Below are 23,635 nucleotides of genomic sequence, written 5' to 3' on the forward strand. Positions count from 1 at the left end.
GGGCTGGATAGGAGTACCTTCATGCAACTCCAACTGTATTGTAGTTTTTATTTGCTAATATTCATCCAGTTTGTACATATTTAAATAGTTAAGACTGCCTTTCAGAAGATCAACATGCTTGGAGCTGACAACAGCATGCAGCTACAATGCCTTAGCAAGAAAGGAGAAAAGATAACAGTGAAATCAGTATGCTAAAGGGTGAGCACTATATAATTAGGAAACTGCAGCTTTATTCTTGTCTCAAAAGCTATAGAAAGCCATGACTACCACCCTATTTCTGCATTCCCTCAGCCATTGCTTATTTTTATACCTCAACAACATGCTGGTTGACAGAAACCTACTGATTTTCTTCCCCTGAACAAATACAACACATAGATACAATCTTCTTTTTTATTGTTAGTCTACCACCTTCCACAAACCACCTCTCGTCTCAGAAGAGGTGGCAATATTTCCACGGGCAAAGTATGATTTCTGCCACTATCTTTACAACCCTTTGAATTAAATTCTGTGGGGAAACAACCCCGTTCATGTTGGTTGTGTGAGACGAGGGATGCCATGGGAGCCTAATGACTACGGGCTAGAAAAATGTGTGGATATGAAAGTTCCCTACTCATTGCAACGAAAGACAACCATCACAAGCGACATGCAAGGTTACTAAGGCTGAAATGCTGTTGTTGCTCAGCAATGTATCCATCTCCCTATTTTTTCTTACTCTCCAGACCTTTTTCTTCCTGTGAAATAACAGGTACTAAAATCAAAGCTCATCTGGATTTCAGAACAGAAACCCAAACCTTACCTATATCTTGATTTTGTTAAGCATGCTGACATGCAGTGGGGGTGCATACTTGTGCGATGTGAGAGGAGGTGGAATGGTTGCGCTGTGGGCTGCTGAGGAGCAGGAGGGGATATGGCGCATCGCCATATGTGTAGGGCTGGTGAATGGCTCCAGGCACCAAACCCTGCCAGTCCTTCCTTTCTGTTGGGATGGCATCTGGAGCACCTGCATATTGTGAGCATCCACCGTCTCACAGCATCTGCAGTGTTGAGAAGAGAGCCAGAGAGCTTTCACAGGACAGTTTGTTACACTGAGTTTGGACTCCCAAATGCCGTGCAATAGGAGTAAGATTTTCCCACATTTACAGTCACTGATGTGCCCTGTGGATCTGGCCCTCATTCATGCACAATCTACAGATTTCAATCACATCTACATGGAATTGCATCCTTTTACCAATGCCATAATGGATTAGTTATCTTACAGACCCTCTCTAATAAAGATTGCTCAGAATACATCCATGAACATCTACAGAATGTAACAGCAAGTCCTGTGTTCTGCCTCCACACACAAAGAGCTGAATCATTAGCAAAGCTTGTACTTCAGGTGAGATTTCCTATGGACTACAAGGCTGATCACCAGTGAAAGACTGACTACATCTATGATTACAAGGAATCTTGGTGGAAGGGCCAGATTGGTTGTAAACTGAAATTTATGTCAATAGAGCGAGAGCAGTTTACACTGGCTCCACTGCAGTATAATGATGCTTTTCCAGCCAAAAAGAATGTGTTAAAAGCATTTGAAGCCAATCATTGATGTGTATCTTGGGATTATTTCACTCCACAGCAAAAAAAGAAATGTAAGGAACGGGGTTTGCTCATACCTGCAAATCTACTTTCATGCCACACTTCAGTAGGAAGCACAATAAAAGTAAAAACAGATAAAAGAAGCAGTCAGTCCTACTGCTTAGGATTTGTTTTTTAATTTTTATTTATTTTGTTTTCTCAATCACTTTGCTTTACTCATTGGCTGGAAGGCGAACGCATTCCCTGTTGATTTATCTCCACTCAGCCAGGGGCTTTTGCTACTCGGTTTGATTCCTAATATGGTAGCACCAGCAGATTTTGTCTGACTTCCAGAGGGCTCCTCTCAGCTCCTGGAATGCAGCGGGGAAAGAGTCCTGCAGAGACCAATAAAGACAGTTGTTGCACTAAGACTAATAAAGACCAGAAATGGGCTTCCCCCGATGTGCTGAAATTCCTGCTTTCACTACTCTCTAAATCACCGCTTTTGTCTTACTTTATGGTAGGGCTACAAATTGTTTCCCATTACCCAGCTGAATGGTCTTTCCTGATCACATCAGAAAACATATTTTTCAATAAGTTTGGAAAACACCTACTCCATCACAATAAAGTTTTTATTATACTAGTGTATGGCTTGAAAGCATGCTGTTGCAGTACCAGTGGATTAACTATAGCACAGAAGAATAATGTGTTATGAGAACTGAAAAAAAATGAGGATTTCCCCTTTTATTTTGTTTTTCTTACCTATTTGACTTAACACATTCAACTTCTCAGTGCTCTGAAATATCTGCTGTCCATTATGGAAGGAAACTGATTTTCTATATTCTTTTTTCCCTTTTAATAAAGTGTTCTTCAGGTAATAGGCTGTCAAACTCACCAAATCTAGAAATGGCCTTTGCTGGTGACATACCAAAATCCAAAGGATTAAATTCCTTCACCAAGCAGGGTCTCTAAAAGGTTAATGTGCAGTTGGAAATTAATTTCATTTCAAATACAGAACAATAGTGTGCAGTGACATGACTTAGTGATAAGCATTTGTTAAAGCTAAATCCTCCCTAAGCCCTGCAATTGTTTTCCTTTGTGCTAATGGCAAGCTAACCGGAGGCGCTCCCTCTCTCTCTCTCCGATTCTCTCTCTCTCCTGACGGTATCAGAAAGGCAAGTTTATTTTTTGCTAAATCTGGTTTTATTTTAATTAAAATCTCAGTTCTCCTTAGGTCATTCCTTTTAACATTTGTGCTTCGTTTCTGACAGGAGAATCTTTTATCTTTCTGAAATCCACAAATTTAATATTATTGCTTGTTGATTGCCATTATTGGCATGTACATTAAACATAAATAATTTAAATTCTTATTGCTGTTGAGTGACTGTCTTGACTTTCATTCTCCACAGTCAAAAAACAGAGGCCTGTTGTCACCTAGGTAGAGACTAATGCAGAAAAATGTTCAATAAGAGATTCCAGAGGAAAGCTGAAGCCTGGGACTCCAGGTGAATTGATTGCTTCACGTTCTTACCAGTGATTTTTAACAGGAGTTAGGTGCCTTTGAAAATGGACACATCTACAACTCCAAATACTTAATACCTTTGAAAAACTATTCTAAATTTGGTGAACATTGCTTGAAAAGAGAATTGCTTTTTGACTTAGTTTCACTGAAATTATTTATATTCTCTATTATACACAACAAGTACTGCCTTGGCTTGGAAGCATTGTCATCCACCTTTCCTTTACTACAGTTTCGATCTATTGATTCCAAATAAAAACACTTATCAGTTTCACTCCTGCCATCTTCTTCCTCCTCCTCCTCATCTAACCACAAACGCTTAGGCTTGTCTTTTCAAATATTCCTACTTTCAATTCTGAAGAGCCAAAGAGTTTCTGAAATTCATACGTGCTTTTTGGATTCCTGGGTTATTTGATTTTATTACAGATCATGATGGCTTGACTAGACTACATCAAGATCTTGTTTCAATGGAGTAGCACGCAGATATATGCTGAGCTGCTCAGATTCAATCTGGTTTGTCAGTGAAGCACAAGATCAGATTGCTCCACCACTTTTGTGCCAAATTGGATATCTGCTGTATAAATTTGTAGCAGGTATCCAAGCTGAAAGCTATCATGTACCTTTGGATTTCTGATAGGTTATGTCGCGTTTGACTGCCTTTTAAGCTAAAGTGCTGTACAGTAAGTGGTGAACGTGTCAGTCAAATATCCATTTGTGTCATTAAATGGCTGGGACTATTTATAGAAGAATTTGGGTACATTGGGGCATGAGCTATTGGTCGTGTTATCAAAAAAACTTCCATCTTTCACCTAATGACGCCATTTGTCAAGTTTTCTATCCTTTTAGGGCAGGACTAATGTTCTCAGCAGCAGAATGTTCTTACTGCAGATGCTGTTGGCCTTGAACACTTGTTCTTTAGTCTACCTTGAATGTTCACCCTTAAATACCTCCTGGTCTTACTCTTTTTTGTAACTTGTCTGAGGTAAACAAACAAGGTAAATTGTTTGTTCTGCCAAGGACTTCAGCACTTCCATAACTCTTCAGTGGGCATAATCTAGACGTTACTCTTGTCTAAGTAAAAATTTGCCTTAAGTTTCAAGTCACTGCTTCTCATTATGTGGAATTGACAGGAATGTCAGCAGGCATGCAGCTTCCCAGCCCTTCTTCTGCAAGTACCTGAGTTAAAAATCTGACCTTCAGGCTTTTCAAAACTAATTTTTTTGTGATACTGCAAAATAGGTTTTCACTCAGCTGTCACTTTTGGAAAACATATATAACTTAGCTGAACTCAGTTGAAACTTCTTATAAATTTAGCCTACGTTGTAACTTCTCATGCCAAGATTGAGATGAAGATGTTGCCCATCCCAAGAAAATCTGCTTTTGATCTTCTTTTCCTTACTGTGGTTAAATTTAATCCAGAACAAAGCCAGTCTTCCCAGCAATACCAGGAAACACCATCCAGAATGGCCCCTTCCACTCCCTGAGCAGATGCAGTTCTTGCCTTGCAGTATTCCAGAAGTCTTCTCCTCACCAGCAGGAAGCTCATCAGCTGGGCTTGTCCATAGCCTTCGCTCTGAGCAGAGAGTAGGGAAAGGTTTCATGTGGCTTCTGTGTCCAAACAGGCACAAATAAACAACTGTACCATAGGTTGCTTTAGATTTCATATATGAGATTAGTGGTGTATGTGTTGAGGCAGTAAAGACTTTGATCCGCTGAATCACACTAAAATTAAGTGCCACAAATAGCCTATATGAATATCCAAAATTCTTTTCCAAAATCGTGCTTAGCAGACACTGGATGTGTTGGGAAACAGGAGGAGGGGGAGAAAGACCTTGATAAAGCATGACTAGGGTTGATTTCTCAGCTGTGAAGTTTGGATCAGGCTGCTTTATTTGTAGTCACTGATGTTGTAAGACAATTTTTTTATTCCTTTTGTACTACAGCATTCCTGCAGTATTAGCTCTCAGTGCTATTTCTAGTTTAATCATCTGAAGCAAAAAACATGTCTTTTTCACATTGTCTAAGACTGTAAGCTTACCTGAATGAGAAAAGCAGTTTATAAAGTAGAAGCAGTAAGTTTTTATTAAAATCAGAATTATTTTGCAATATATTGGTTTGTATTTTTCTGGTGACTCATTTATATGAGTTGGAGTAATTGGGCATTTCCTACCCTTTCTATCGTATGTAGATAAAACATTCTGCTGCTTTGCTTTTCTATTTTTGCTATCCTCTGCTTCTCCTCCCAACTCACCTAACATTATCTTGGACTGCGAGAGTATGGAATACACAGTCATAACTGGGTTTTCTGCATTTGAAAAAAACTCTTACATGTAAACAATACGATAGTTCAGTGGTTTTGATGTGAGGCAACCTTTATCTTCTTTTGAGTGTCTTGATTCTAACCCTCTGTGGGAGAGGATGCAGAGTGCCCTTAAGCAGGGTGTATTAGCTTTTTTCCATGTAAAGACAATCACAACACACTAGTAGCATGCTGATGTGCAGTCGAGCTATAAAACGTTACTGTGGCAACATTGACATGAAGAGTCTGTAGCACAAAATGTATATTCTTGCTGCAATAAATTGCTAATACACTAGTTAGACCAGATTTTGGTTTTAATAAAGTTGCTCTGTGTTTCAGGGTTGAGTAATTCCTTTGAATGAATACTGCCACTCACTCTGGTGTGGTTTTCTATACTACCCAGTAATACTGAAACTCCTATCTGTCCTCAGCGCAGTTTGAGATTAGGACTTATTTTGTCTCACAGCTGCCAGGTTTGGGTTTTTGGAATGGGGGGGGTTGGGGCGGGGGGGAGTAACCAAAAGAGAAATACGTTTGTTATCAGTCAGGACTTTATGAAGGGAAAAATATGTGTCAACTGTGTTCAGAGAAAGAAAATTGATGTGGAAGCTTACTCCCTACCGCACTGCAGTCTCCATAACGTTTGTCCTGAGTAAAGGTGTCTCAGTGCTTGGCCCTGGCAAAATAGTCTTTCTGATTGGCATTACTTCCTTTCAGTCAGTCATTACTTCCTTTCAGTCAGTTCCTTCTACAAGCACAGCCTTTCACTATGTGAAAGAAATACCCTTTTTTTTTTGCTTTCTTCCAAGTTATTTTTGGGTGTCTGTCCTCGCCCTTATCTCTGTGTGGTAATTTTCCTCAGGACAGTCATCCCAGCTATTTAAGCCTGGAAGCACAGGGAAACATCACCATGCAAGTAGAAATTCTTGACTAACCAAATTTGTAAATCCTCCTGGGTTTCTTTCAGTCAAGTCCCCTAAAATCTTGATAGTCACACCACCACCCATCAGTATCACCCACTGGAATTCCTAAACTAGGTGCCTTTCCATCATCATCCAGGATGCAGGCCAATAGCTATATGCAGTAAATATCCACAGGAGCAGAGGCTGAAAGATGATCACACAGGCAAGGTGGGCAATGGCACTCAAAGAAAGGAGACCTGGCACCAACCTTCTCTCCACTGAGTAACTGAAAGGAGCACAAAAAATAGAACGTTCTTCTCAGCAAACTGAGAACCTGCTTCTCATATTTTATAACCTTGTCTCACTTTCTTGAGGGATGGAAATGTAGGTTCAGATCCCTTCAGCCAAGGGAGAGGTCTGAAGAACATTTCCTAAATCAGCAATTAGTAGTTTAACCTCTTGGCTATCAGCAAAAGAGGGTTGGCGAGAAAAAGCCAGTATTTTAATTGCTTTATTTTGTAAAACCAAATAGATAAACCCAAAAAACCCTAAGCTGGCACAGCTGTAGGAAAACACTGGAGTCTTGAAAAGGTGAAGTGTAATTCCTCTCCATCACACTTTTTCGAGGTGTGTTGAGGCAGCTCTCCACCCAGGTGTCTGGCCCTTCCAAACCCCCACCTTTAGCACCTGATGCTCCTTATGTGCTTGCTTTTTCAGCATGATTTTTGAATTATGGCCTCCACTTGGCAGCATGTGCCCCAGAGTGGGGTAGGGCAGTTCTGCCCCCCTCTGCAAATATTGATAACCTCTTCTGTATGGCCTTGTTAGATAGCCAGCTCAGATCTGGAGGACTTCAAGGTAGTCACCAACAGTCTAGTGTGATACATCATTGTGTACCCAGCTCCTGTTGTTTTCTGCTAAAACATCCCACATAGTCTGCTCTTTAACCTTGGGTTGTTTGGGGTTTTCTATATTATGAGCTTGTTCTCCCTCTGCTCTTCTGCCTGTCATTCCTCAGTCAGTGTGTATTCCCCACTCCCCAGTTCACTTCAGGACAGTATTTTGAATCTCTCTAAGCCTCTATGTATTATCTTCTGGTATTTTCAGTACCAACAATTTAATAAATATAAATTTAATTAATTTTTTTCTCTGTATCATCAAAAGACGTTACATAAACTCAGCAGTCTGCTGGAATTTGCTGCCTGAAGTATTGCCAGTTTGCTTTGGTTTCTGTCTGAATTCCTGCACTGGAGAGTCTGCCTGTATCAGCAGCCCCAGTTAATACCTTTCCACCATTTGATGTTAATGCCTCCCTCATCTTAGTTGCTATTGTATTCCTTCTATTTGTGTACAAACATAACATATTACAATATGCTTTCTTATTTCCTTGTTATCTAAGTTTTCAGGTACCCTTCTCCAGTATGTTAAAGTTTTAAAATGCCATGCTATCTTTTCCCCTCATAACTGCATTTAAGCTTCTTGAACAGTCAGTTCCTCCCCTTTTGGTGCAAATACAGGGGAGCAAGGTTTACTACTTTGATGCTTATAGTTTCCATGTAATCACATTTATGGAGTGCCTGGTTAAGTTGCTTTGCTTTTCCACGAGAGTATTCTGTGTTTATCCACAACCAAAACTCAATGTGCATTTTCCTGTTGGTTCAACCCACATTTGCTGTGCTTTATAAAACTGTTTGTTTTGCCAGTGTGTAACTTTGCTGAAATGAACTGCTTGGATGCAGGATAGACAGATCAGCTGCCCTTGCTCTGGCAGGAAACTTAGTCATAAGCTCATAAGCACTAATTTGTGCTGTCTTTAAATAAGAGTTTTGGCGCTTTTTTTCAGTTTTCTGCTACTTTCCCCATCTGGCGCTGTAACATTTGTTGTTATGTTCAAGTTGGAAGCGCTGTGGGTAGAATTGCAGACTCAAGTGCTGGCTGAATAGCCCTTAGGTCACTGTGAAGATTTCTGTTTCCACTGTCGACAATACGTGTTCAGCAACCTCAGTTTGGGATTCTCGGGTGAGGAAATTGTTGGCTCACTGTTGGTTTTACAGCACCTCCTTCTTCCCAAGGCTCCCTAGTTCTCTGAATTCTGCATTTCAGTAGCAGCTTGTTCACCTAACTGCACAACAGTGAAGAGCTGTTATTTTGAGACTGCTTTGCAACACTCTCCATTTGACTTTTTTTATTATAGGCAGGCAATCATTAGTTCTTAACAATAAATACCAACCCCTTCTTCCCCACTATAAATGAATCATTGGACTCGCTTATTCCTATGAGAATCTGTCTAATATTATTGAACAAGAAGTAACAAATGTTTTCATTTATAAATTACCCAGTCTTACAGCATTTTCTTTTAAAGATGCTGATGGAAATATGTAATCCAAAGTCATCTAACTTGTTACCCTAGGAGATACAATATGAGCAAGAAAGGGACTGATGGACAGTGTACTCTCTGTGTGTGTGCGTACACTGGATCTGGAGCAGTCCACCCATGGAGCATAGATAGATGTTGGCAAGTGTAATATGAGTCTTTTTAACTAAACTGTTTTCAACTATCAGGGCCATTCTGGCAGCCCATCTGAGCTGCTTGCAATTTCTCAACTCCATTCATGGCCAGTATGCTACTGGGTGGTGTTGGGAGAATCTCCCAGGCACACTGCTCAGTCCTCAGCCTGCTTATTAAAGTGATTTTAAAAAGTGTTTTGCTGGGGTCAAGAGTAGATGCTATGCAGGAATCTACAGCAAATACTTTTGCTACCCACCTTTCCCTTGTGTATTGATCAAGTACAGGCTACAGCTAAAGATTTGGCCCATAACATCAGGTAATCCACAGCCCAGTGGGGTTATGGAAACTATGATGAGGTCCAAAGTTGCTAAATATGAACATCAGCTGATAACTGGACATTATGTAGGAAATAAACTTTTTTTAAAAAAAATCAGCAATCCTGTTTTCAGGGAACTGTGGTAAGAAAAAACCCACAAACCCTATATTTTATGCCAAGAGAATTGTTTCTAATGAGAATGTTTTCCAATATTTCCCTTGAGACATCAGCTGCTCCTTAAAAATAATGTTCCAACTTTAATTTGCTCATTTGTGGAGGGAGGTGGAAGGCCCAACAGCTTGTGTCAATGAATCTAAACTATAACTTTTATGCAATCTATAATGTACCATAGCACTTGTACTCCTTCTTAGTAATTGTACCTTATATTGTTTCTTCCCCAGATAACACATTTTCCCCCTCTGGCTTTCCTTCCCATTTGAAGCTTTCCATTCATCTGAAAAATACTAGTTTAGACAATCCAGGCACAATATCACTCTAAACTCATTATTTCAGAGACTTTAATTATCCCCTCTCATCCATACATGAATAAACAGAAGAAAAAAATTCAGGGCAAATTATCCATGGCCTGGATGCCACAGGCATCATGTGAATCATTCCTCGCTCGCAAGAGAAGGATTTATATGCCCAGGGAGGGAGCATGTCCCATGATCCTTGGGAAAAATCAGCAAATCTGTGGGAACTCCCAGGAAAGTTTGTCCCATTTTGCTCTGCTCTTAGAGCCCTGCTGCTTTCCATAGCACAGCTCTGGCAACCACTGCTGTTTGCTCCCCGAAGGCAGAAAGAAGCATGCAGGTATTGCTGATGCTGTCAGCCTTCATCCCTGGCACAGTCTCTATAGAAAATAAAGTTGTTTGCTGTATAAAATTGCTGTTCTCCCCGCTGCCCACTCCTGTAAGCCAAAAAAGCTTCGTCTGAAGGGTTTTTGCACAGAATAGGAACAGGTTAAGGGTGCAATATTGAATCTAGCACTGCTTCAGCTTTGGTCTAAGGCTCTGGCTTGGCCTTTCCTCAGCTTTCCACCCCGCTGCGATGTTGCAGGATGAGAGTGATTATGGCTCTTTAGCCTGGAACTAACAATCCACACTGCAAGTCACCTCTGTCCTAACTGCGTTTCAGAGCCATTTATAAGGCTGCATTTCCAAACCTGATTTTCTTTACTTCTTGGATCAATTTCCTAGCTCTTCAGGAATTCTTTCTGCTTCCTGGAACGGAAACTACTGTCTGCTGACACCTTTGCTCTAAACATCAGTGATGTGTGCTTTGGCATGGTTTTGGCAGAAATTATCTTTTGATGGGGAAAAATATGTGCTAATTAACACCCAGTTATCCCGCACATTTTGAAGACAAAAATACAGCTGGAGGCATTTCTGGCACAGTATTTCGTCTCGGTTTCTACATTTTAGTTGAGAACATCTTATTACAGTGTTTTGTCATATGAAACTTTATTCAACCCAATCTCTGACTAGTTTGTTCTGGCTCAAATTTTTTCCTATTAATCATGTTAGGCTTACTCGAGGCTTGTAGAGGGTTTTCTCTGATCCCACTGCACAGAGCTGTGTGGGATTTTTTTCTTTAAACCGTTAGGCTCCCCCCCCACGCAGACTCAGGACTGTAATTGCACACAATCAATTGCAGTGTTATCCCTGTAGCATTTTTCAAATTTGTCAACTTTCTAGGTGCTTTCTTTTCATATTTTGATTAGATTACAAAAGTCTTAAAAAACACTTAACAGAGATGGGCACCATTCTTCTGTTTGCATTCAGAAGAAAGCATTGTAGTAAAACCATCCCAAACTGGGTACATTGTTGACACTTTTCTGCTGACAATCCATACAGTAGGAAATTTGTGTGCTGAATTCTGTCCTACCTAGGTAGAAAATGATTTCATTAACTACTGATCCCTGTAACAAATTTTTCATCTTAAAATCCACTGACAAGCAGTCATTCTCAAGTTCCACCATTTCCTCAGATATTCTCATCAGCAACAATTTTCTTCTAGTTGTAGCATTTTTTTCAGCTGCAAAGTTTGCTTTTGTAAAAGCTCTAATAATGAAGTGCATCTTGTCTACAACATGATGATGATGAACTAGTCATTATTTTAAGAGGGTTCTAATTGTATATACATATGTCTCATGGTCCAAATTATTCCAGAAGTCTTTACCTGATATTACATACCATTTCAATTACCTTTTAAATAATGTATTGGCATCTTACTGCAAAATTCAGGAAAACAAAATCTGTCAGCTGGTCCCCCAGGGCTCTAGAAGCTGTTCAGCTAGCCTCCCTTGAGACATTGTTGTAAAATCTACAATGCACAATTAGTTATTAATTTTACATCTTTTTAGCATTCATGGCTAGACCGTTAATGAGGGAATAAATAGCAGAATTTTATTTAATCCCACACATTGCTTAACGTGAATTATTAAGCAAGGGACACACAGCCATTCTGTCCCCTTTGGCAGAGGGACATCCATAGTGCTCTGGATGCGACATCTCTTCTTCCAGATAGACGGGTAAGGTCCATCCACAGATACCTGTGCATGTAATGTGGATCTAAATCCCTGTTTCCTGAAAGGAATAAAACTGAAGGAAAAAACAGAGTGATGTCCACCTCTTCAAACTTGAAATTTCTTCAGTGTAACTGTTGGCATGAAAGCGAATAGGCTGTCTTGTATCAGTGGAGAGAAATAAATATTTTGGGGCCAATTTATTTACCAAAGACAGATATTTACTCTGGAACGAGATAAGTATCCAGAGTACATAAAGAGAAATGCTTATTTATTTTCATTGGTGTCAGATGTAGACATTTCTACTTGGTCAAAACAATTCTGCCCTTTATGCTCAGGCTATGCACTTAACAGACAATTTATCATTGCTGGGCTGTAATATCAGTTCTGTCATCCTTACTAGTCTCACTTATTCAGCGAGACTATTTACATATTAAAGTATTACTCAGCATGAGTAATGGTGCCAGTACTGAGGTTATGTTGCAAGTAGAGAGAAGAGATGTTTCCATTAGTACTAAACCTTATCTCAGAAAAATCACTGGAGAGTGGCATTTCCCAAAGGTTCTGCTTTCTTTTGATTATCCTCCCTTCTTCCAATAATTGACTCCAAGCAGTTCAGCTTCTGTTATTTGGTGAAAAAGAATCTGTCTTTTTCTGAGATTTATTCATGAAGTTGCAAGAAAGTCTGTGCTTAGGTATCAGGTTGTCTGTGTAGATTGCAAGCAAATAGATTACTGGAGAATTGAGGGAGTTAGGGATAGTGTCGTGGGATATGGGAAAGTGTAACTGAAGATAATGCAGTGGTGGAGGGGCTCATATATGAAACACAAAAGGATGAAAAGAGGGGAGAACTAGTTAAGACCAGGATACTTCAGGAAATAGGAAGTAGATGTACAATCTAATGAGGATAAACTCAGTTAAACTCTCTAATGGCCCATCCACTTACTTGAGCTGTACACCTGGCTCTGAGTTGAAAGTTTATGTGATGAGTAAACTTATTTAATACTTTCCCCTGAAAACAGAAAAGAAGAAACATGATTTTTATTAGGTGACATTCAATTTGTAGTTGGATTAGCATGAAAATTTTACCCTCGTATGAAAAGAAATGAGAATGTTGTATCACATGTTATGCCCCCTTCTGTGCCCCATTTCAGACCTCTGCCACTGACAGTTCTGCACTACAGTGGCAATGTGGTACCACTTGGATCTTTCCTACTCAACAACTGGAATTTGACTGAGCCTAACTCAAATGCCCAGACAGAGAAACAGAAGAAGCTGATCAGGGCATGAAAAAGAAACCACAGAAACATAGCTTCGGGGCCGTGTCCCATGACCATGAGTTATCTAGGGTCAAATTTTGCTCTAATACTAGCGTGAAGATAGAAAATCTAGAAAGTCAATAGAAGCAAATCATTTTAAGTGAACGTCCATGTAGACCCCGAGCATTCACATACACTTGAATTCTAGGTTAAAAATATTTTTCTCCAAAATATGGAATGTTTGTCGAGATAGGAATATATCTGCATCGCTATATGAGTCATTTGTGTACAGTTCCTTATGGGCATATGAACAGTCATCAAATCTGTGTATATTGTCCATGTACAAGCACAGGTCAGTGAAGGTTTGGCTTATGTCGACTGCATTTATTTTAATAGAATTCTTTAATTTTAATCCCCTTAATAACAGTGTATTACTGGATTGTTTAGCCTCCCAGCTCACTCTAGTTACTCAAATTATATTTTAACAGCATCTCATCTCATTTCCATGTCTTAACGCTCTACCACTGTCTCCTTGACTACTGAACTTTCTTACTATATATTAGCTATAGCTAAAACATCAGTTTCATGTTAAAACAGTTGTGCATTCAGCAGGCAGCCTCAGCAAAAGTAATGAGGTAGGTGAGCTTTTCTCAAGTATCAGCAAATGTTGAAGGAGTCCAGATTTGCCTGTTTTCCACCTTCAAAACCCTGTACGCAGTGATGTTGAACTCAGTAATCAAAAAGAAATAGACATCTGTTGGCTTTTTGCTAGCATTTCTGCTCTTCTGATATTCCTTAATTCATACATTGTGCAGCCAAAAGGAACCCTTGCAATTCCCTGTCTAGCCTCAAGCATAAACCTACCCAGATTTAATTTCTATTTGAGGTCTTTTGAGGGAGAAGGAATCTTAACCCTCTGTAACAGAGAGTTCATCACAAACACTGAGAAGGTATTCCAGCTGTTTCAGTCTTACTACTAAAGTATATGCCTATTTCTAAGTTAGAATTTGTCTAGTTTCTTGCAGCCATTGGATCTTATTATACCTTTCTCTGCTGGCTTGAAGAGTCCACTACCAAAATTATGCTCCCTTCAGAGGCACTGTGGACCGTGCTCAAGTCACTCCAGTAACTTAGCTGTCCCGAACTCCTAGGTCTCCCACAGTAAGGCGTATTTTGACTGTAGCGGAATGCAATTACTCCTCTTAGACGTTCTGAACATGAATTTCATTACAGAGTCATAAAGCATAGTGATAATATTTAATTTCAGTGTTCATTTGTCATTCTTCTGTAGCCCCATCCTTTTCTCAGGAGGGAAAGGGGAAGCCCTTTCCTCTGATAGTTTGCACTCAGGCTCCCTTAATTTATTCCACAGATGACTTGTGGCTGGCTGGTGCTTTGTATAGCTCCTACCAGCTCACTAGAGGGAAGGCTTCCCTTGACCTACATCACAGTTCAGCTGCCTAAAGCCAAGAGAGGTACCTACCCAAATTTTGGTGTCAGTACCAGACAGGTTGTTGAAAAGGATGAGCTTGAGATGCTTAAAAGATGGTGCTTCATGGTAGGCCTAAACAGAAAAATAACTAAGCTCAGTGAAGGTACTGCTAATTGCCACCACCATGGAAGAAGAACTGCTGGTTCATCCTCTATATGGGAACATGGCTCTTGTAACAGATTAAGGACTGACAGCACTATTCTTTTAAGCAGGCAAAACTTCCATTGGAAGTATAACCATTGAGATACCACTTCATGGCAGTAACATCCATGAGAGTTTTGCTTGCATGAGGAATACCTGATAAGGTTCCAAAGCAGTTCTGTTCCTTAGCCACCCGAAGTCATACAAAACAGTGGGAATTCAGTAAAGAATAGCAAATACAATCATAATTTATACTGATGCCATGGCCTGCACCTTACTCTGGCTGCATGTAGCACTAAGATAGAGAACTGGTATTTAAGGGCAAAGTTCCTTCCTGCCATGCAATCTGGCCATGTGCTAGACCCACGGACACTGCGCTGTGTCAGTTGCAGCCCACTGGGTAGATCAGATGATGGGAAAACCACAGTGCAGCTCCTGCCCACGGAGCGATGTGAAGAGATGCTGAAGAATCGCAGAGCCCTCTCCCACCATGTGTGCATTTGGCAGCACTCATGGCTCTTGGGAGAACCACCCCACAGCCCTGTTGCCAAGAAATGTTGGCAGCCAATACATAATGTTAAAGTAAAAACCTTTCCACGGTGGTTAATGAGCTACAGAACAAAGTTAGGTGGGAATTTACCACTCCCTCACAGTGTTAAGGAGATAATGCAATAAATGCTTTGTACCTTTTTCCATCAGGAACACTCTGCAATTGTACAGGAGTTTTTCTGTAGTTGAAATTAGGACTTTGTTTAAATACAAGCTGTTTGTTGTTAAAGGTTTTTGGTTTTTTTGTCGAGTCTTAAATTTGTGGGATTAAAATCTGTAGATAACACACTGAGCTCTACTTCTTCTCTTGATTACTTAGATCCCTATGTGAAGATCCATCTGATGCAGAACGGTAAGAGGCTGAAGAAGAAAAAGACTACAATTAAAAAGAACACTCTGAATCCCTACTACAACGAGTCTTTCAGCTTTGAAGTACCATTCGAACAAATTCAGGTAATGTCAGTGTTTTGTCTTCCCTCTGCATTCCGTTTCTCAGCCCTTATAAATATTTAACAGGAATCTTGTTAATTATCACGTGTGTATGCCTTCATTAGCACCTAGGTGCCAGCCCTGTGCTACATTAGATGAGTGTGACTGCTTCAAGAGAGAAATGATAAAATGCACAGTACTTATGAAGCTTTGATTCATCAGTGAGAAATGAATAACTGACATTTTCTGTTAAGAGAAATGGATTCTGAAAAAAAAAAAAATCCACAGGGAGATAACGAAGGAATGTGCCAGCAAAAAAGTATAGGGATAAAAGAAAAAGCATATATAGCAATTTTCCTCAAAATTTTTGAAACAATAAATTGGCTTCGTCAGTTAAATTTGTAGTCCCTATGCATTTATCCATCCTGTTTGTTGAAAACACTGCAGCATCCCTCCTAAGTAAAGCACATAATCACAACTTTTTTTCACCACACCATGAAAACTTTTTCTGTGATTAGTACATCCCTTGGAAAAAGACATTTGAGAATCTCAGGGGTCAGTACTGCAGTACCTGTTTTCTTGGCACCTCAGGGGAGCTCCAGCAATTGTCCAGGTGCTACTCCTGGAGAGTTCAGTGCCTAACATTAGGGGCCTCAGAAGCCAGCACAGTGAACTTGAAGTAACCTACATTAGCAGAGGGAAATACCAGGACAAGGCATAGTGTCATTTTTTTCAGGGACTCAGTTACCTACCTTTGGACTGCTAGGAGGCAAGTCATCTCTCACTCATGAGAGTGAGGTTTAACTTCTTCTGATGTTAACTACACTTTTCTCACAAGAGATAAGCTCTTCTTAAACATCTCAGTAGGCATGTGGGAAATCTGCATCCAATTCACTCTCCTCCCTAGGTGAATTTAAACCTGTATCTTCAATGTTGTAAGAAAATACTCATAGCCTGTGCCTATGGCATGTGTTGGGAGTGCAACACTCATTTCTGCATAAATAATAAGTATATGGTTGGCCACAGAGCATAAGATCACCTGTTAGTTGAGTGGTTCACTTGGAAAGGGAGAGACTTTGGTCTCTGGTCTGATCTAGGTAATGTAAACCACATAAAGATCAGTTGGTACAGGCCTCCTCCATTTTTTTAAAGCCTTAACCATTAGTGTTAAACTATTTCATTATTTTGCTCACTTGTTAGAGCATTCATTGGCAGGGAAGATGTATTGGTTTCAATATCCTCAGAAGAGAGAAGAACTGCATGCTGGCTTCCCACCCGCCCGTGAAGCCCTGTGACCATGGAGATGTTAAGCAAGACAATAGCCTTTCTCTGTGGAGCTGAGCATGGAAAGAGTACTTTCAGGAGCATCCCAGTTTGAATGACCATAATTAAAACAGTCTGGGAATACATCATTTTGTGGCCTGTAAGAGAGATCTAAGTATGAGTTAGGTGCCATGCTACTTGTACTTTAAATGGGTTTAAATGGCCTGGGCCAAATTGGGAGCCCACTCTTGATTAGATGAGAGCATGGTATGGGTTTCGAGACTCTGTATCTTGGATTTTGATAGCAACTGCTCTGGAGAGAAGCCCAGGAGCCAAGGCCTACATTTCAGCTAAAGCTGTGTGCTTGATTTTTATTGACTTGGTACCAACAAATATAATAAAACTAGACAAGGTGAGGCAGTAGGAATAGTGACTTGGAGGCATGACTAGCCCATTTAGTTTCTTCATGCCCCACAGCATGAGCAGGTGTCTATGGACTCTAGGAATCAAAAAGTGGGAAATCCAGTGGGGCCTAATTCCCACTGATTTTAATGAAAGCTGCTCCGTGTGCTTGTGAAGGATCTCGTAACAAGCATCAAAGACCCAGAGGCAAAAAATGATGAATCAGATCGAGCCTCTCTGGCAATTTAGACAACAAACATCTTGATTTCCAAATAGGGTCAGGACTGAGGAACTGGAATGGGCACCTCCAAGTTATCAGATCGGAGCTTTGGCATGGTTAGGTGCATTCTGTAGGTACTTGGCCATTTTGCCTTCTAAACCTAAATCAGTTTTGTAAGGTGGATGTAGGCCCTTTAAAAAGTATTGTGGTTTAGCTGTTAAATTTTTGCTTGGGGGGACGGGGGGTGTATGTGTGTGTGTGTGTAAGTTTATCAGGATGACTTTATAGCTATTTACTTTCGGTATATAGCCGCAATTTAAAATCTGTAGTTATGGACTTTGGTCATATGCCAATGTATTTTGTAGTTATAAAAGACTATATTTAGAAGTTATTTCATTATGGTTACTGAAGTGATTTCATCAATAGAAAAATTCATCAATAGAAAAATAGAAACATTTTAAATGTTATTTAGGCTTAATATGGTAATCACTGTGACTTTTGGGTAATTCATGTAAAAGTCATTAAGCAAACTTTCACAGTCAAAAAATAATGGTTATACAAGTTTTTTGACTGTTAGAGAGCAAAGACAAGAGAGCTCACAGAGGGAAAGCACTGTAGTACATCTATGTAATTTAAAGTGGGACAAACATTAACATTTTCAACAAATTAATAGTGACTATGGATTCTGGCTCTTAAGGGAAAGAAAGCGATGTCTTTCAGGGTAATGAGAGAACACCCCTGGGAAGTCAAATCCTGTTGCTAGAGGCAGATCAAGCATGTGTTTTGCCACATGCAAGACAGACTGCCTTTGAAGGTAGCAACAACTCCAGGCCCTTTCAGTCCAAAGAATGCTTAATCACACCAACAAAACTGTTAATCCAAGTGTTTATTAGCAGAGGTGGTGCTTCCTACTAGCACCTCTTGGGTTTGGCATTGCAGCTCTTCCTTTAATATATGGTACAAAAGCAAAGAGATGCTCACATTTCTCTGTAGGTTTAAGCCAGAGACCATGAGGTGAAAATCTTCTCAGAGTTAATGATCTGAGCTAGCTGTTCTTACATCTCTACAGAGCAAGGAAAAGGGTCTTTTGTTTACAGTGCTGATTGTTGTCTTATGATTAACACAAACGCAAAAAAAATCCAATAATAACTAGCTCCCAAGTTTCTAGGTACATCAGGCAAGTTATTTTTGTACTATAAAATAATAGTCACATGCTTACTTTTTATATCTGTGATTGTACCCTGCATCTAAAACATAAATGTTCATTTGGGGAGGTACCATCAACATTAAAAGTGATTGTAAACAGCACCACTGAAACATCATTTTGGCATCTAGAAATACTTGCTTCAGGATATTGCCTTTTATTGTGAGTGCTCTGGGGAGAGAGTGAGTCTTGAGTTTGATGTACACTTTTGTCATCAACAGCTATATAAATACTTTAATGCCTGTTGGAATCATCTCCTTCTCTGGCTCAGTGAATTGTACAATCTTGTAAGGGAATGGCCTTTATAAAATAGACCTCATGAGCCTGGTCTTGCAGATATGCTTAAAAGAGTCAGTTACTTTTAAAAGATAATCCTATTACAAGCACTGAAATTAATCATTCTAGTAAGAAATCCAGATTGTACATGTATTTAAAGCCCTAAATATAAAAACCTGATTCTTGAGAGTAAAATATTTTTCTGGAAGAAATGTGTTTCAGGGCATTTCTTCCTTCAATTCAGGAAACTCACACTGTAATAGGGAGGTGTGTGTATTTATCATGGGATAGAAAGGAATCAGGAAAATAACTGTATGTTCGTCTTTTAAAATAAAGCTCTAAGGAAAAGTGTTTACAGTTTACTAAAATCAGCCCAAGACTGTTAATGTCTTAGGTGCTGTTGGGGAAGAACACCACTCCAGTGAAGGACTAGCTGTTTGTGCTCTTTCAACAAATATTAATGACCTGAAGGAGAGGAATATATGTATGTGCACGCAAATGCATACACAAATGCCTGGCTTGAACATCACCTCCCAGTGTGCCCCAGTCTAAGTGAATGGAAAATTGTCTATGAGCTGTGACAGATGGGCTCATGCAGATTTTGTGGGAATAGTTTAACCCTCTTTGCCAGAGGTCACCGTTTCTACAGCAGAAGTGGCACTCCAACACTGGCTCAGTCATAGGCAGCGCCAGTGTCTCAGAGCCCCGAGACAGGGAGGTTTATACTTCTTTCCAACTCTGCTGAGCATGCAGTCTGTTTTCTAGATGCCTTTATAAATATATAGAATATACACACTGTACATACATACCTACACGTGATGTGTATGAGTACATATGTGTGTGTGTATGTATATAGTAACCATAAGGGCTATCTACTGAATTTATCTGAAAATAACTCATTAGCATGCTGGATGGATGGGTGAGAGTTGTTTAGAAGCAGAAGAGCAATTAACAGCATAGACTATGACATTACAAACGTTAACTTGGGGTAGAGCCATTTCTGAATTTAAGCTGCTAACTTATTTACTTAAACAATAATGATGTGTTAAATTGCACTACTTTTGAATTAGCTTACCTTAAAATCTCCATTTTAGCTCTACAGACATCTAACAGTCTAAGTCTTCAGTAACAACAAAAAAAATCCATATGTTATTAATCTGTTAAAGGAAAAAAAAAATCTACCTCAAATCCCATATGAAGCTCTTCGATGCAAGAGGTCAAGTTTCAAGGTAACAGGGAGGTTGTGAACTTAATTTTATTTGAAAGACTCACAAGAAGCAAAGACAAAAGTTTGAATTTGCTTCTTGCTGGGGGAACCCACTCCGGCTGTCACACACCCCCTTCATGGAGTCTCCACTGTCGTTGTCTGTCCCAAGATTCATCCCTGCCCACCTTCCCCTTACTGTCATGCTCACTGGTCTTTCTCTGTCTCATTGTAGAAAGTGCAAATTGTTGTGACTGTTTTGGACTATGACAAGATTGGCAAGAACGATGCCATCGGGAAAGTCTTTGTGGGCTACAACAGCACCGGAGCGGAGCTGCGGCATTGGTCAGACATGTTGGCCAACCCCCGGCGGCCCATTGCCCAGTGGCACACCTTACAGCCCGAGGAGGAGGTAGATGCCATGCTGGCAGTCAAGAAGTAAATTAAATTATGAAGAAGAAAAAAGAAGAAGAAGCCTTTCTGCATTTGCCCACATAGTGCTCTTTAGCCAGTATCTGTAAATACCTCAGTAATATGGGTCCTTTCATTTCCAGCCATGTGTTCCTGACACAGATCAGCTGTACTTTTAAATTCCTGTTTTAATTTGCACAAATTTAAATGTAGAGAGCCCTCTAAAGGCGCTTCATTTCACCACTGCCCCCCCAATCTACTCTTCTTTTAAGCAATATGATGTGTAGATAGAGCATGACAGAAATTATTTATTGTATCACACAGTTGTATATATACACCAGTATGCTGAGAATTTATTTCTAGTTTGTGTATTTGTATGTTGTAAGCGTTTCCTAATCTGTGTATAACTAGATGTTTTTAATAAGATGTTCTATTTTAAATTATGTAAATTGACTGAGATATAGGAGAGCTGATAATATATTATAGGGTAACTATTGTATCGTCTGCATTCCAGAAAAAAAATTCCAACTTGTAAGGCACTAGTAGTGTTACACTGACATCTTAAAGGACAACTTAAATCTGAGCTTTCAACTGGACCATCCTAATAACATGCTATGCGTCCACAGTGAATCTTGGAGGGGCAAATCCAATTGGGTAGACGTCTTTCACAGGCAACTTAGCATGATCTGAGCAGCTCCATGGCTGACCTCAAGGAGATGTAGCCAGAAGCCAGGGTATCATTTTTTTTGTATATATTCCAAAGCAAACACATAACAGACTGAAATGGCTTTAGATTGAAAGTTGAGGAAGCAGTTCCATAGGGGGCAACGATTTCATCTAACATACAAAGTAAGACCATTGCAGAGGTTGTGCAGGGAGGGGGGGAAGGGAGGGGGGGAGACGCAGCAGCAGCAAAATGCTGCCATGAAAACAAGAGTAGCTCTCCATTATCACCTTTATACAAAATTAGCATACTGTGAATTCCATCCACAATTTCACATTATAATAAGTTTGCACATTAGACTTTGTAACAAAATATTTTATTATACTCAGATTAGAAGGAATGCAGAATATTTTTTAGACACAGCCGTGTGAGTTTATTATACAAAATAGTTTCATGGTAAACAGACAGTATTGTAATCCCATCAGAAGATGACAAAATTTAGCCATAGTTCTAAATGCACTTCAGAGTAAGCCAAAAGAGAACAGCTAGTGACCTTTTATATACTATTTATACTTAAGTTTTAATTTGTCCTTTAAAAAAAAGTGAAAACAAAGAACAAGTTCTAGAAAACTGAAGCAACCTCTTCTGTATACTAGATGCTCGTTTCAGGAGGAGTTTTTAAATGTTTTCAATGTTATTATGTAGTAAATGGCACTATTATGAAGCTATTAGTCATTCCATAAGAGTCTTGAAAGACTGCTCTGTGTATCACTGTGACTGCCGTGTGTGCTTAGAAATGTAGTTTTCTCAGTGGATAGCAATCAATTTATTCCGTAGTGATATTGTAATAATACTGCCATTCCCTTTTACTGCACTGCCGAAGGAACGCATAGCACAAGCAGTTCTAGTTATTACGGACCAATTTAGAACTGGAGAGCTATGCAGGGGACAAGGATGCTATATTGAATGGGTTGACCACACAGCATTTTGTCAAGCCCTGTGCAATACTCTACATTTGCAACCTCCCTTGCCCTCGCTCCCCGTCGCTTTATTGTAGATAGTCATCTTTCAGCTAGCCAGCATGTCATCTCAGCTTGTACCATCTCATCAAGTCATTTAGGGCATCACTTCTATCTCATGTACCGTCCTTTGAGGCCCCTTGCTTATCTTTCCAAGCTGTGAATATATTTATAATGCTTTGAAGAGTTCATTATTTTCAGCAATGCAAACTACCCCAGAAATGTGGAAATGCTATACCTTTTGGAGGGCGGCATGAGAATTAACCATTAACGTTCTTATCAATTGTATCTAACAGAAGTTATTGAAAACAAAGATGAATGTAGTCAGAGAACTCTGTACTGAAAACTAAATTCCACAGCCTCCCTCAAGGCTCTGCTTCTGGGAGAGGTGTGACAGTCTGAGAGGTTGGTGCAGTGGTGGCCAAGCACCAATGTGCTCAGTACACTGAGGGTAAAAGAAGCAGCAAAGAAGCAGGAGGAGAACAGAAGTCTGGATCTCTCCCCACCTCCAAAAGTGAGAATAGCAAGACCCATTTTCTTTCTTTTTTACACGAAACACGGAAAAAACACAAGCGAGACATCTTTTGATAGAAACAGGCGCATACATGCAAAGCATCAAGCTGGAATACTTTAAAATCTTAACCTTAAGGACCAAACCCCACCAAAGAGAAGTAGACAGTCAGCTTTCCAGCATAAGAGCTTCATGGTCTCCAGCTTTCAGTTGTTCATTCAGGATAGCTGCAGGTTCAAACTGCCAGGACTGACTCATTGTGTTAAGGTATTCGTAATGCTTTCTCTTCCTACACTGCCAGACTGAACGTCACCACAGAACTGGTTTGTAAGGTGTGATGATTCTCGGAGACCGAACCTGCCATGTGACCAAGATGACATTTTCATCCTCAAAGAAGCCACATGTACCTTTCTGACAAAGCTGTGTGAAGTATTAGAATCTGATGCTGTAGAAAGATCCTAGTTGCCTTTGTGTATATTTACTGCCTGCTTGAGTGTTTCTCTGTGTGGGTTTTCTCTGTATCTTGTAGAAATGTTTGGGGTGTTTTATCCTGCCATATCGCTCGTGGCCCGCGAGCTGACAACTTTAGCCGTATTTTACCTTCATTTTTGATGAGGTGGTTTATATTTTGTTTCACTTTGTGTAGTGACTTCCCACAGTAGTTTTCCAATTGTCGTTAAAATAACATACATATTACACAGATATTCAATAAAAATGTTTTATTTCCTGTTGATGTTCTAGCATTTCTCTCTTGATCTAAAATTTTGAAGACAGTTCACTCTAGGACTTCAGCACAATCATAAACTTCGAAGTATCACAAGTGTAATAGCACAGCACTTTTCGAGGGGCTGTGAAAAGCTGCTTTCATCAGTGTGCTTCCACTGTAAGATGGTCACAGCCAGCAGTGCTCCAGTAGATGAATTCTCCACCTCTATTGCAGATGATGAACTATTACCTTGTTT

At 39.8% G+C, this 23,635-nt stretch overlaps 1 protein-coding gene across 6 annotated transcripts in view; it reads left to right on the forward strand.

Annotated features, from left to right (window-relative positions):
* Positions 1 to 23,404, forward strand: part of SYT1 (synaptotagmin 1) — a 364,659-nt gene extending 341,255 nt beyond the window's left edge. For all 6 annotated transcript variants that reach the window (XM_074870647.1, XM_074870649.1, XM_074870645.1 and 3 more), the window contains 2 exons: positions 15,390 to 15,523; positions 20,304 to 23,404. In XM_074870647.1, coding sequence (XP_074726748.1) covers positions 15,390 to 15,523; positions 20,304 to 20,510 — 341 coding nt within the window. In that variant the 3' untranslated portion in view covers positions 20,511 to 23,404. The remainder of the gene's footprint in view (positions 1 to 15,389; positions 15,524 to 20,303) is intronic.
* Positions 23,405 to 23,635: the final 231 nt, after the last annotated feature.

This window comes from Strix uralensis, chromosome 5 (genome assembly GCF_047716275.1).
Source record: "Strix uralensis isolate ZFMK-TIS-50842 chromosome 5, bStrUra1, whole genome shotgun sequence".
Classification (NCBI taxonomy): domain Eukaryota; kingdom Metazoa; phylum Chordata; class Aves; order Strigiformes; family Strigidae; genus Strix; species Strix uralensis.